General features: G+C 41.4%; 1 protein-coding gene across 2 annotated transcripts in view; it reads left to right on the forward strand.

Moving 5' to 3' along the window:
- The first annotated feature begins 6941 nt into the window (after positions 1-6941).
- Positions 6942-14340, forward strand: part of IDE (insulin degrading enzyme) — a 68432-nt gene continuing 61033 nt past the window's right edge. For both annotated transcript variants that reach the window (XM_061349024.1, XM_061349025.1), the window contains exon 1: positions 6942-7180. In XM_061349024.1, the coding sequence (XP_061205008.1) occupies positions 7068-7180 (113 nt within the window). In that variant the 5' untranslated portion in view covers positions 6942-7067. The remainder of the gene's footprint in view (positions 7181-14340) is intronic.

Consider the following 14340-nt stretch of genomic DNA (forward strand, 5'->3'; position numbering starts at 1 on the left):
CTGACCGCGATGCACCGGGATCTCTGGGGATGGTGCCAACCGCACGCCACCCGCCTCAGTTGCTACCGCACTTCGGCCGGGAGCGCGCGCTCTGCCTGTTACTTTGAACAACGCACCGCCCCACGGCCCGGCCAATCAGCGGGAGCGCGCTGGGCACCATGGGACTGATTTTCAAATCCTGGTGGTGACAAGAGCGCATGCTCGCCGTGAGCGCGCTGCATGCTGGGAGCTGTAGTGCCCGGTCCGTCGCCACCACGTGACCGAGAAGGGGTGGGGAGCGGCACCCCAGTCACGGCAGAGGAATGGCAGGGGAAGGCGGATTTGACCTGGCTCTTTAAGTCCTGGTGCTGCCGAGTTCGCAGCCCGCCCCGCCGTGATGTTTCACCTGATGTCCACTTCGAAGCTATTTCTTGGCACCCGCTGCCACGGGCGCTCACAAGACAGCAGCGGGGAAACGCGCGGCTTCCTTCGCAGCTGCCGCTCCACATCCGTGGATTTAAGAGCATCCAAATTTCTCACCGGCGTTACCGTTCTTCAAGATGCGCATCGTCCAGGTAACCTTCCCTCACAGGCCAAGACCACTGGCTCTCCAGTTAGGCCACGTTTCCTTTAAACGTCACATTCAAAATCAGGAAACACCACCGAGCCAGTGCTCGGTGGAGTGGAAGCATTACTTCGCCTGCTTTAACAAAGGATTACCTTTCTATTTACCCATCGGGGCACAGCGTTCACAGTTCACAGCAGGGCTCCTCGAGCTTGTCTCCAGAGCAATTCAGCAATGCCACAATAAATTCTACACATAACACCTTTCAACATGTTTACAGGTTGATGTTGCCTGCTCAGTTAAGTGGGGAAATCCTACATTAAAATAAATTGCTAAAGGTTCAAAATAAAGCACCGTGCATGCACCACATCAATCGTTTATTTTGAAACTAGATCACGGGAACCACTCGAAGTACAAGTTTGTATCCCCTCACCAGCTGTTCATGTCACTTGCAAGAGCTTCCTTGGAGAGGGTATTAAAAGCTTTGCTAGGTGGAGATCTAGGACAAGGTAACAGGCCTTGTGGGCACCCAGGAAGAAGCAGGTGTTAGAGAAGGTTTAACTGGTCTGATGTGCTTTGTTTTCAACAAATCTGTTCTAGCTCCTACAGACTGTCATCCACCTGTTATGGTCTACAGTGCTACAGTGTTTTGCTGCTGTTGTTCTAGGGCTTTCTCAGTTGCTAAAATTTTGATTACACATTTATACCCTTCTTTTCCCTCCCTAAATTGGTTACTTTGAAACTTATGCCTCCTCCATGAGATCTTGGAGTTAATAACAAATGAATCCTAACCCACAAGGCTTGTGGTAATTTTTCTGACAGTGACACGAAGCAGCATCAGATTATGGTCCTCTACCATTTATCTCCAAAGTTAGAACAATGTCAGAGCCAATCAATCTTATACTAGACAGAAAGAACAGGATCTGAGAAATACACATTATTTTTACAGATGACATGAAGTGTTGGATTCCTGGTCTGCTAAGAGCAGAAATCCATTCAGAAAACCTTAACATTCAACAAATTTGTCTGTCATTTTAAATACTGATGATGAGATAGGACAAGAGCCGTGAAATCTTTACAGTGATTAGTAACAATCTTAATTTTCAGTTTTTCTGAGCATGTAAGACTTTACTGCTTGCATGCCACTGAAAATAATACAACCTTAAAGTCTATATAGCACATAAATATATGAAATCTGCTTTTCAAGGACAGACACTCAGAAGATAATAACTGCCAGATGCATTACTGCCCTTCAACATAATTTTTAAGTTGGCCTCAAACCCAGAAATAAGGCAGTGATTCTGTAGAAAACATTTGTAACAAAACACTTAATATGCACAGACAACCAAGGACCTGTATTTTTGAATAGTCCTAGAGCTTAACTTTCTAAACAAAAGGAGTTTGGTGCTAATTGGATGCAAATTTTTTTTCCCTCTAATGAAACACTAAAAATCACAATGTTTTTTCAGTTATGTCAAGATTTAGCCAAGTGGGAAAATTAAGAAAAAAGCAATATCCGTTGCAAACATATCAAAACTGCCCTTATTTCTACTTGCTTTTTGTATTCCATAAATGCTAAGAGCAAAAATAATTCATACAGACAATTGAGTAGAGGCTACTGTTAGACTGAAAGGTCAAATGTAGGTATTCAAATATATTGAAGTTACCTTTTGCTCTACACTACTTCATATGCATCATAAAAACGAAGGCAGCACTGGAATACAAGAGGTCTTTTCTTCTCATTTCTGCTTGTTCTTTTCTAGTATGAAAGCGTTAACTTGCATTAGTCAGAATCTTGCTCAAAATATATCTCTCGCAACCACAGAAGAGATCGTTCAAACCTGCATTTAAACAAGAGTAATCTATTTAATTATTGGGAGTTCAATCTGGCTGATAGCTACCTTTGCCATAGCTGTGGTAAATGGAAAACATGTATTTCTGGTAATTAGGTTAGTTCAAAGAACTCATACAGTTTAATAGATGCAGCTCTGTTTTACAAGGTCAATTTATAGCATACATTTCTCAGACTAGGTAGAGCCTAAAGATACTACTACACTATAAACACAAACTGAATAATAGGGAGCTACCTTTTCACAAGCAATAAATATGAGAACAAATGAAACAAAAATACTTAGGCTAGTCCTAACAGTGATGGGGAGAATGACCTTTAAAAAGGCACATACATCATCTGTGACAAATATAGGGGTTTTGTGTTGTTTTTAAAGAAACAAATTACAGAAAATTAAATTATATAATAATGCACACAATTTCCAGTGTAATGACTTCAGTAGAGGTTACTAATCCCCATTTACTCATCAAAAAGGACAACTTTTCACTAAAGCCTGCAAGAAGAAGTCACTGTATTATAGTAACATTCATAGACAATGCGGGTATTAAAACAAAAAAACAAATCAGTGTTTTCCTAGGATTCATATCAGATGACCTGGGTAATCATAGGTATGGAGGCCTAACCAGTAATAAAACTATTGACACTGAACACCTAAACACAATTAGCTAAGAATTAAGAAAGGTTATAATAATGGAAAGACAATAATTAATACAAATTATAAGTCTGAGTGAGACTTCTTCAAGGCTTAGTAACACCTGTTTTGATTGCCAACATGCTACGCAGTGTATGAGCTGTACTGAACAGGTGGAGAGTTTAATACTATCAGTGACATAGAAAAAATTTACTGATAAATTGCATATTCATATTAAAGGGGAGATGACCTACAACTTTATGATAAACATAAAGCAATTTCTAGCCTTTGAACAGCCTGTCTAATTGGCCAGTAATACTATAACCTCTATGTTGTCCACATACAGAAAGTCAGACAATCAGGACTTATACACACATGCTGTACTCGTATTTTCTCAGCTGAAGAGAGAGTTCTCCTTCAAAGTAACAGGATAACTATTTCACTGTTAAAAATTAAAGATGCAATGCAATAACTATTGTTGAAAACTAAGGACTCGATGCATGTATAAAATGATTAAAACCAGAATCAGTTTCAACTAACCAGGGAAACTACACAGAATAAACGATCTCCTTTTTCTGCATGTATGCCACATCACTGACACAGACACATAAGAACTTTTACACAGTTTTATTAATTTATAGTTTTATTCACCATAATAAAAAATTAACAGCACACATAGTGGGGTATACACATTTGTGTATTAGTTTAGAGTCAAGCTTATAGTTTTCTACACATTTACCTGTTTTCAGTTAAGGAATGTAGCTGTATGGCACCCTTTACATAAAAAGAAACAATGAATGGGAAGATTAGAAACTTACAGACTTGACAATATCCACTGAAGTCAACAGGAAATGTCTCCTTGGCTTCTCACTATCTTTTGACTTTAATATTTTAAAATTTAATTCATTCATTATTTCTAAACTGAGAGCAATCAACAGACAATATTTTTTTCATACGTGCCTTGTCATGAAATTGCCATTATTTATTTTGGAGTGGAAACAACCATAAGATATGTGTTTTTTTTCAGCCTGAGGCCAGTTTTCTACAAAGCCCTTTTATATACAATTACAATTTGAATTTAATCCAGAATTTGAGCTAGGTGGAAAAATATGCTTCCATTAAAAGCACATCAAGACTTAAAAGTTCTATACGTGCTGCCTCTTAGCTGTCAAGAGGAATATAAAATATCAGTTTTGTTCTGAATTATTTGTAACCTTCCTGCTTTGAGGATCTGTTTCCCTACACTGTACTGTTACGTCACATAACCTGAAGAGGGGTCTCCACACTGCTACTCCATAGGGCTTCTTCATGGGAATTCCTGAATAATTTCCACACTTATGCTAGATCATACTTAGGTTCATTTGATCGTTTGGACAGCACCATTTTCCACTAGGAAAACACTAGGACAGATGGAGAGGACTGAAAGCACCAATTGTCTATGAACAGTTATAATTTTGCGGGAAAGGAATCTTAGTTGCTGGACTACATTGAGAAAGGAATTTTACTGAAAGTCTTCTTTACTTTTGCTGATGGTGTCATCAAAAGATAAAAATATCTTTAAAATGTGGAAAATATCCAAAATAGTGGATGAGTGTAATTTTTTCTAGTATAAACTGAAACAAGAGAGGGGTTAGATTATAAGAACACAATCAGTGCCATTGAATAGCCATTGAATACCCACAAAATAAGTTTACTGGGGATAGAATAGGTATAAAGTACAGTAGATGTAACCTCTGCTGCAATAGTTACGTTAGCTGCATGAGGAAGTGTGCTCTTTCATCACCACAGGTACAGAAGCAGAAGTGCTTGCTGCAGATGCTATTAGCAGACCACCACAGGTTTGCTGGTGTAGTCTGCTTTCCCACGATTGCCCCTGTGTATGCCCTAGGCAAGATCTATAGTGAAAGGCAGGATTTACCAGAGCAGCTAAACATACATCAGGTCAGCATTAGCTAAATATGTAAGTATGGCTACATCAGGTTAGCAAACTCTCTGTCAGAACCTGAAAAGGAATATACTGCCTGAAACTCTGTATCCTTCTATAGCTTTCACCCCTACGTAATAACTGATAGAACATACTTGTGTTAACAGTAACTTGTGTTAACAGTAAGGGCAGAAGCATTCCTACTATACAACCAATTTAAGAAAGCAACTCTAATTCACCTCTTCATCCCCAATTGCTCCAGGGAGGGAGGAGATAGATCATGAAGAGGCACTCACCTGGCAGTGTGCTTTCTGCCAGACACAGTGGTATTACCCTCTCTGATGCAATGGCAACAGAGAGATTTAAGATTTCACTATTTCTCCTGTCCTTTTTCTCTGTGGCCTCATCTTCACTTCTGCATACACTAGCAAATGGAAAAAACCTAGACCGCCTCAAACTAGAATCCCATGAGGACCAAAGTTATTCTTAATTTTCACAGGAGTTAACATATTGTGTTGTAATTAGGCTCCCACACAGTTCTAAATCCAAACAGTTAATTTAGGTGAAAACTACCAACTGTCTTGCTCCAACCATGATTAGTGTAACTTGAGAGACTGTTCTGTGTCTAAACTGAGGCCTGAAGTGTGGGTGTACTTGATGTAGACACAGACGTTTTAAACTGGGTAGCGCAGGTACTGGTAAGAGTATCTTTATAGCAGCGCAGACCTCAGTAGAAACCAGCAGCTGAACGCCTACCCAAATCCCCTGACAGATTTTGTTGACCATACGAAGTAGTGTGTTGCAACTTCTCTAACATCTTATTTGACCAAAGCTGACTAGTTTAATACTGCGAACACATCTTCAGTCCCTGTGGATGCAGAACCAACCTTTGCTAACTCACCAGGCCACATCTTTTTACTTTTTTATAACAGGAGGAGGAGCTTCTAGCTATGAGATACCACCTGTAATAAAGGCAAGCAGTGGGGAAGCTAAAATCAGGCATTAAATGTAGCACGTACAGATTTTTTTCTTTCTCTTTGATAAATAAGACATAGGAAAATAGATACATCTGAAGAAAACACATTACTAGAACTGCAAACAGTGGGGTTTTCTGGAGTGTTTTTTTGCTTTGGTTGGTTGGTGGTTTTTTTTTTTTCCAAGAAGGGTATTAAAGCAGGCAGCCACAACCACAACTTTCCCACAGGGAAATCTACCAAGAAAAGAAAAAAAAAAAAAAAAGCTCCCCAGAAAGCCAAATACATGAAGTTATAACAGAAGTTCAACCGTATCCAGCATTTCCACCTCGCAGGCCCATCCTGCAAAGCACAGCCCCGTGCTCGGAGCAGGGGGAGCCGCGATTCCGCAGACCTCCCGCAGCAGGGGAGCAGCAGACAGAAGGCTCCCGAAGGAAAGCTCCCACAAGGTAAATTGTCTCCCCGGAGGACGGAAAACTTTGACACCCGCTGCACGGGGAGATATGAAATCTCTGCTACTCAGGACAGCACCGCACCCACTGTACTCAAATTACGAGGCGCCTAATTACCTTTTGTCTTGGCTTTCGCCGGCAGGAACGCAGAGGCCGGCTTCCAGGAAGAGGACGGGCCGCTCCCTCCGCGCCGGGCCGCAACACGGTTCCTTCGCGGGCGCTAATCCAGCCCCGCGAAGACGGCGGCGGCAGCAGCAGCAGCAGCAACGGGGTCGCCCCGCTGTCCTTCCCGCCGCAGCCCCGTCCCCCTCCGCCGGGCGCGACTCCCCAGCCCCCCCGCGCCGCGACAAGTGTCGCCCCGGCTCTCCGCCCAGCCACCCACCCCCTCCACCACCTCCGCCTCCTCCCAGAGGCCCCCTGCCCCCTCCCCAGCCGCAGCCCCGGCCCTCCCGGCAGCAGGAACAGTCTCTCGCACCCCCAGGTACAGGCCCCGCTAGGCCCGGCGTGGTGGTGGCGGCCCCGCCGGGCGCGGAGGGCGGACGGGACCCCGAGGGCGCCGGGGAGGGATTGGCTAGGCGGCGAGGGGAGGCGGGCGGAGAAGATGGCGCCGAGGAGCGGCGCGTGCTGAGGCGAGCGGAGCCGGACCGGGGCGGGCGGCGGTGAGAGGCCGGGCGCTGACGGCGGGGCCGGGATATGCGGCAGCGGCTGCTTCCTGTGCTGAGGCGGGCTCTTCTGGGCTTAGCGCGCCCCTGCGCCGTCCCGGCCTCCCAGGTTTTCCCTCAGTGCCGGCGGCGCAGCTTTCTCGGGTACGGTGCGTGTTTGGTGGGGGGTGGGACGGATGAGTGGGTGAGTTGGGGCAGGCCCCCGGGTGCCCGCACTGTGAGGTCGGAGATCCGCTCCTGTCCCCCATTGCGTTGTGTAAGAGGTGGCGGCGCGGCCGGGGCACCTTGCGCGGGCAGGGTAGTACCCTCCTTGCCCCGAGTGCGTCTTCAGCCCGGGGCCTGCGGGCAGCCAGGGCAGCGGAAACGCGAGGCTCAGGGGGGAGTGATGAGGGAGTTGGGGCGGCGGGCCCGTGTGTGCCTAGGAGGCCTATGTCCTGTGCTGCCCTGCCTGAGCCCGGTGCCCCGTGTGCCTCTAGTAGCACCTCGGCTGGCAAAGCAGCCTTGGTCATCAGCCTCATGGCTATGGCGCGGCTTCAGCTGCCCGGTGGGCTCGCTTTGTTATGTTTGTCCTCCTCCCCCCACCTCAAAAAGACCCCGGAATTTGCATGCTGCTTAACTTGCCATGTCTTCCTGAGCCATAAATGGTAAAAAAAAAAAAAAAAAAGTTTAAATTCTTTGCAAAGAAACTGCTATGGGAGTTACTCAGGGTTGATGGGACCGGCCTCGTCAGTATGTGTCAAACTGTCCAGTACTGGCACTGTGTGTGTCTTGTTTTTGTGTGTGTGTTACTAGTTCCAGTGGAGACACTAAGTAACCTCGATGGAGGGAGGAGCGGCGGGAGGCTTGGCATGGTTCGCTTTAGGGGCAAGCTAAACTGCGTAACAACTCGGCAAAGTTTTTCCAGGAAGGGAGCTGGGTAGAGGAGACAAAGTTTTCTTTTTCTTTAGCACTGTATCTGTTATTTTAATAGCAAACCCTATATTTAACACTGCAAAAGCAAGAGATGTCAAGAGTAACATCGGGGGGGGGGGGGAGAAGTTATGATGATTCATGCTGTCAATGCTTGTGTGTCAAAATTCGGATTTACCGTTATTGTTCATAATTGCAGCGAATGCTCCGGTATTGTAGGGTGATCCACAGTGTATGTTTGGAGCTAATGCTTTTCTTGGGCTGTAGGTTGTCTTGCTAGATTACTTATCTTTAAGCTTGTGAAAATATGCAGTATTTGGACTTAACTTTGCGTGTGTGAGTAGGCCTGTTGTGTTTTCATACTGCCTACAGCCATGATTTAATCATCTGTTTAATTGTGAATTAGGGTTTTCATAAACAATAATGGTATGAGAGCAGGAGTAGCGCTTTCACATGATATTTTTGAAGATGGCAAATGTGAAAATTAATAACCTTTTCTTTAATTACATGTGCCATGTTTCCATTTCTGAATTTCGTTTATTCTTAGCCTTTTTTCAGCTTCACCTTTTCCTTCTTGTAGAATTTTTAATCTTCATTTGCATGTCAAGTAGCAAGATAATTTCTCAGAACTTCTTATCGCCTCTATTCTAGTTAGGAAGTCCCTACAAGGTTCATGCTTGCATGGTTTTTTGCTCCCTTTCTGTCTTCAGTCGTTTGTAAGGCTGCGGCTTAGTCCCTTAGATGAAACCCTACCTTTGGGACTTTGATCAGAGTGTGAAGGATACAGCTTATTCTGCACATGAAGTAGTTCCCTACCCTGTCAGATCTAGAAGAAGAAAGCAGGAAGGGACAAAAAAGTTCTTTACCTTCAGTGCTTCACTGAACTGGAAGGTATTAGGCTCCTAGCTAGGGGTCATTGCAGGTTATTGTAGATGTCATTTACTAAAAATACTGTCAGACCATTTGAGAGATCACAAGTTGAGTTAGTATTTTAGGTATATTAATTCTATTGTATTGAATTCTCTCATAATAGTTTTAACAAGTTAGAAATCAAAAAGTTTGTAGTAATAAATGTCTGTGGAGGAATTTATTTAATTGGATTTGTGTCCAGTTATGCATTTGTATATGCATGGTGTGTCAGTGAATATCTTTGTGTTCTCAGTTTTTATGGTGTCTGTAAGTTGATACAATATGAAATAGCACTGTGTATATGTAATAAGGTGATTTTTGATGGAGTTTGATTGAAAGTTGCTTCACTGTAGCTTTCTGTTTAGATCTCACCTTCTGCAGCTTGGTTTTGGAATGAGTCAGAACTATAGCTTGCCTGAAAAATTCAGATGAAAAAAAAATGCTGTAGAATTGAGAGTTTACTTACAGCGTTAACAGTAGAGCTAGAATTTTCCAAAATCGTAATAACTAGAAAACAGAAGAGGTAAATAGCCAGGACTTTCTTTGTTGCAACACATCACTGCTGCTTGTTATAGGTCAGTTGATTAAAGTGCTAGTATTAGATAAGCAATTGCTTTTAATGTAGGATTACAGTAGTTGTCATGATTCAGAATCCTAAAGTTCTTTCTGTGTTTGTTGGTAGATCAGATTTTCTTGCCAGTTCTCTCATCTTTCTGTGTATTTCTTGTTATGCAGTATAACTAAAGTTTTTAATTCAGACCTCGCAAGTTTTTCTTTTTGAGGGTAAGAAACAGATGGTAGCATAAAGTGTTAAGTGAGTTGGCTTTACAAAGAGTCTTGGGCAATCTGATGTGCTACTTGCAGATAAAATGTTGAAAATGCACATCAAAATACAGTAGAATAAACCACAGAGGTCTTCCCTGTAACATCCAGTTTTGTTTCCTAGTGTGTGCAGGGCCATGTGCTAGACACCACTGCTGCACTGTGGTTGTGGACAAAGCCCTGCAGCTCTAGGGTGGTGGAGGAAAAACGTCAGGGAGGGAGGAAGAATAAGAACCACTGGCTTGTGAGTATTCAATGCATAAAGCAGTTAATTGGATTAATGAGTACATTTCTGAAGGAAATAAGTAAAATACACTTCCAAGCAGCTGGTTCTGTTACACACAAACTAGTCTTGTCAGTGTTGTTCTTAGCATGCAGTTTGAGACTGATGAAAATAATGCAAGCCAAAATACTATGACAGATTTGTGAAGTCATTCTGAAGATCCTGTATTGTCTAAAGGTCAAAACCAGATAATTTTACTTATATTTAATAAAGACCTAATCTTTCATGTAATTAAAGGCTTCAAAACCCTTTTGGAATTTTGTTGTTTTCAGCAATCTTGTAAAAAGAATGAAGAAGCACTAGGGAAAGAGTAATTTTAATTGTTTTATATTTCTGATGTACTTGGATAAAACTTGTTTACCATGGAGGGTGTGTTTTGATTAATTGTTTGGGGCAAGTTTTGAAGAAATAGGAAAAGTAAGCTGAAGTAGTTTAGAAATTTTTATAAACTGGATATGCTTTATTGCTGTTTGTGAAATCAGATTATATAAAATCCTGCCTTTGTATTTGACACTTTACCTAGTGCTTCGGAAACTGTGGAATGGTCAAGTAAAGAGATGTAGTTTCAGGGCAGTAAATTACCATTTTTGTATCTTGAGTGTATATCCCATTGGACTGACATGAGCCACAGGCATTATTTTACTAGTTATTCAGCTGAGGGCTGATCTTACATATGAAGCTACCAGGGCCAAGTTCACACATGATATTGTCTCATTAATGCTACTCATCATTCCTGTACACTGGCATGTAACACCAGTATTTCTACTGCCATGTTGGCAGTGAAGCTGTGACAGGCCAAGTTTTACTGCTGTGATCTAGAAGCTGTAGAAACTGGACCCTTCTGGGAATGAGAGAAAGGCAGGCTTCTGCCCTGGCCACACCATCATTAACAGGGAATTTTCAGAGTCAATTACAGACTTGGCGAAAACCAGCACACTGAGGTTCTGAAAATGCTTTAATTGTAGCAAGCTTCAGGATTTCTTCAAAAGAAACTCCATAACAAAACCTTATAAATATTCATCATCTTCAAACTTGCCTAATTTGGCATGATTAGTTGTTCTTAATAACTTGGTAGCCCTGATTAAATCATTGTGGGCCTTTGTAGTTGGAGCTATTATGTATGGGGTAATATGCTGAATTCCTAAGGAGTTTGAAAGTGATAAAACATGATAACATTTTGAGCAGTTTATCTACTTATGCAGTCTGTCTGTGTATGCAATCAGATTTATTTAGATCAGCATCAGGAATGTGTTGGGATCTTACATATTCTCTAGCTTCGTGACAAGTAGATTTACAGAAGATTGATGCTTTATGGATGTTGAGTAGTGTGAACTGTTTAGTCTCTAAATGTGTAAAAGAAAGATTGCTAGGTTTGTCTACTGATGAACCTGTAATCTGAAAAAGTTATGTATAGTCTCCCGAAGTAGCCTTTATGGTAATGGTCACCAGAGTTGATTTAATTTTGTTGGTTTTTTTTTGAGATTACTCTTTCTCTACTCCATTTTTCTATTACATTCTTGGTAACAGAACTCAGTAAAAACATTTTTTCTGACTTGTACTGCATATAGTTAAGACTAAAAAATAATTTTTAATTATGGTATACTACTGAATCAAGAAGAGAGGAGGTGACTTACCGGTGACGTCACTTGTTACACATACAAGGATGTCACAATGCCATTGAATTCTGTTGCTGTTGTGAGGAGAGGCAGTTGCAAGAGGTGAAGAGCAGGAATGAAGATCTGTAGAAAAATGGAGACTTATTTTATTGTTGCAGAGCCACGAGCTTGCAAATGAAGAAGTTCGTGGACTTTTCCAGAGGGCTCAGTTCAGTGCTGTTTTCCTGGTAAGAGAGGTAAGGAAACTGGCTGGTAATTTTGCAGCACTGCGCCTCCTGCCGAAGCACACAGCGCTTCTTTCAATCCATCCATTTGCAGCTGAAGAAATGGTTATGTGAGTTACTAAGAACTGTAAACCAAGATAGATCAGTAAATAAAGAGAGCACAGTTAACCAGTGGTAGCTCAGTTGCAGGGCAGAGCAGGGAAGGGTTTTGGCTCAACAGAGGTTTCACTTCACCCTGGTAAATGGTAGGCAATTAAGTGGAGGGGGTGGATGGGGAAGGAAGTAAAAGGAAATGGATATAAATAAAACACAGAACTTGGGACAGGTGCAAAATGTGAGATTGAACATTACTGTGGTCTTTGTGTAGTTTCAAAGACACTGCTGGAACTTTGGTGACAGTTGTACTGCAATAGTGTAACAAACCAAGTATATGCAAAAGACATGAAACATGAGTTGCTAAACATGAGGGGCAATTCAGATCCTAGTGTACAGAAGTGTAAGCTTAAAGTGAGTACATTGTAATACCCTCAGAAGTAATTTGGGTTCAGTTGCTTAAAAGCTTTAAGCAAACCCCAATTTTAAGGCAACTGATAAAAATTTAAAGCAAGGATCAAAATGGTAACTGTTGCCATTCATCTTGGTTACTTCAAGCTGATGAGTGTTTATAGCCATTCATCTGGCTCAGAACTGTGTACCCACATTTGGCTTAAATACATGCAGTCTGTCATGGGAAAAGAATCTAGGAAAGCACTTTGGCATTTGTGCTTTGGGGGTCATATTTTTATTAGCTAGTTACATTTTTGTGTTGAAGCAGCCCTCAGGAGTTTCTGTTAATTGGTTTTCAAATATGGTCCTTTAATTGTTCAAACATTGAACTTAGTTTTGACTACACTGGCTAATTTTTAATTAAAGTAAGTTTCCTGAAATAACTTTGAAAGATTAAAATAGTTAGGCAGAATCACGTATCACTTAGTCCCACTCTGTAATATGTTTGCAGGTGAAACCTTGCTGGTTCGAAGGGACTGCCTGACTGGAAGTCATTAAAAAAAAATGTGGCCTCAAAGAGTAGAATATAATTTATTTCAAGTAGTTATAGTTTATAATTCAGCATCTGTTTTAGTTGATAACTTTGCTCATACAGGTGAAGTAATTTTGATGAGGAAGATTATCTTAACATTTCGTAGTCACTGAATAGGGACACTGCACTCAGTTCCAACATCCCTGTTCTTTTCTCCGTTTCTGTCTAACTCTGTGATGTTGCCACCTGTAATTCTTGAGCCAGTGGAAAAATTACTAGTGCCACAGTAATGCTTTGTGTTTGTTCTTGCCTCCTTTGCTTTACTGGGTCTTTCTCTGTTTCTTCTGTGTTGTTAAAGTAGTAGGACAGTATTTCTTCTCATGACATTTTTTTGTTAGGATATTAGCTCTGCAATAAACATAGAATCTAGTTTGTGGATTAATTTAATGCTACTGACCATCAGCACCCCATACTCATTGTGATGACAAAGCAAGTAGATACAGCTCTTACATTTCAGGACAGCATCTGACCATGACTTCTGGAATTAAGCTATTTTTCAGGAAACTACAAGAAATACAGAATTCTTTCTTTCAATTAATTTTTTTTTTTGTTACGATCAAAAGCAGTCTGTTGGCAAAAAGGTTTGTAGGGGTTTTAGGATCCTTGTGAAAGAATGGAGTGTGGTATTGTTACAAAACAATTATACATAGACAGCTTAGAAGTTGCATGTAAAAGCAGTTGTATGTACAATATTATATCTTACAATTTACTCCTTAAGAAAAAATCACAGTGTAAATAAGCGACATTTTCTTCTCTAGCTATTGTATTGTAGAAACACAGCACCAGGAGGAATGGCACTTGAGCAGGAAGGTGTTGGTTTTGTTCTTTTGACACATTGCCCTTCAGGAATATTTCATAGTTGATCTGCTTTTGCTTTGATATGAGTTGTCTGGTACTGCAGTTTAGAAGGGAAATAATTGTGAGCTAAGCATGCAAGTCCATTTGAAATTGACGAGAAGGTTGTATTCACAATGCCCATTGAAATAGCAATGAAGATAGAGACACATGTTTAAGTCCTTGGTATGAAAGCTTAATAACCGGTTTTGACCTTTCTGAAAATTATAGGTTTTTTGCTGTACTGAAATTTGACTGCCAGCTGGAGGTAGCCTATGAAGGAGGCAGAAGTAGGGAATGATAATGAAATGGAGGTGTACAGCTTCACAAGACATCAATTGAAATCTCATAAGATTTCATAGAAGCTGTGTAATTTGATGAATCACATTGGAAAGATGAGTCATCTGAACAAACAGTAAAGTTCTGTGACTTAATGATGTGGTGTAGAAATAACAAAGAGATACGAGAGGATGAGGAAATTGTTATTTAAAGAAACCCCAACACCTTGAGAAATTTATAGTATATATGCATCTTATAATAATCAGCTAGTATCTTAACGAGGTGCTCCTTCCTTAAGTGAAGTCAGGAGGTTGAGCCCTCCTTGGTATCCTGCATACTTTTATTTGTCA

This window comes from Neopsephotus bourkii, unplaced genomic scaffold (assembly GCF_033783945.1).
Source record: "Neopsephotus bourkii isolate Nb327-2 ecotype Australia unplaced genomic scaffold, CSIRO-AGI_Nbou_v1 NB_379, whole genome shotgun sequence".
NCBI lineage: Eukaryota > Metazoa > Chordata > Aves > Psittaciformes > Psittacidae > Neopsephotus > Neopsephotus bourkii.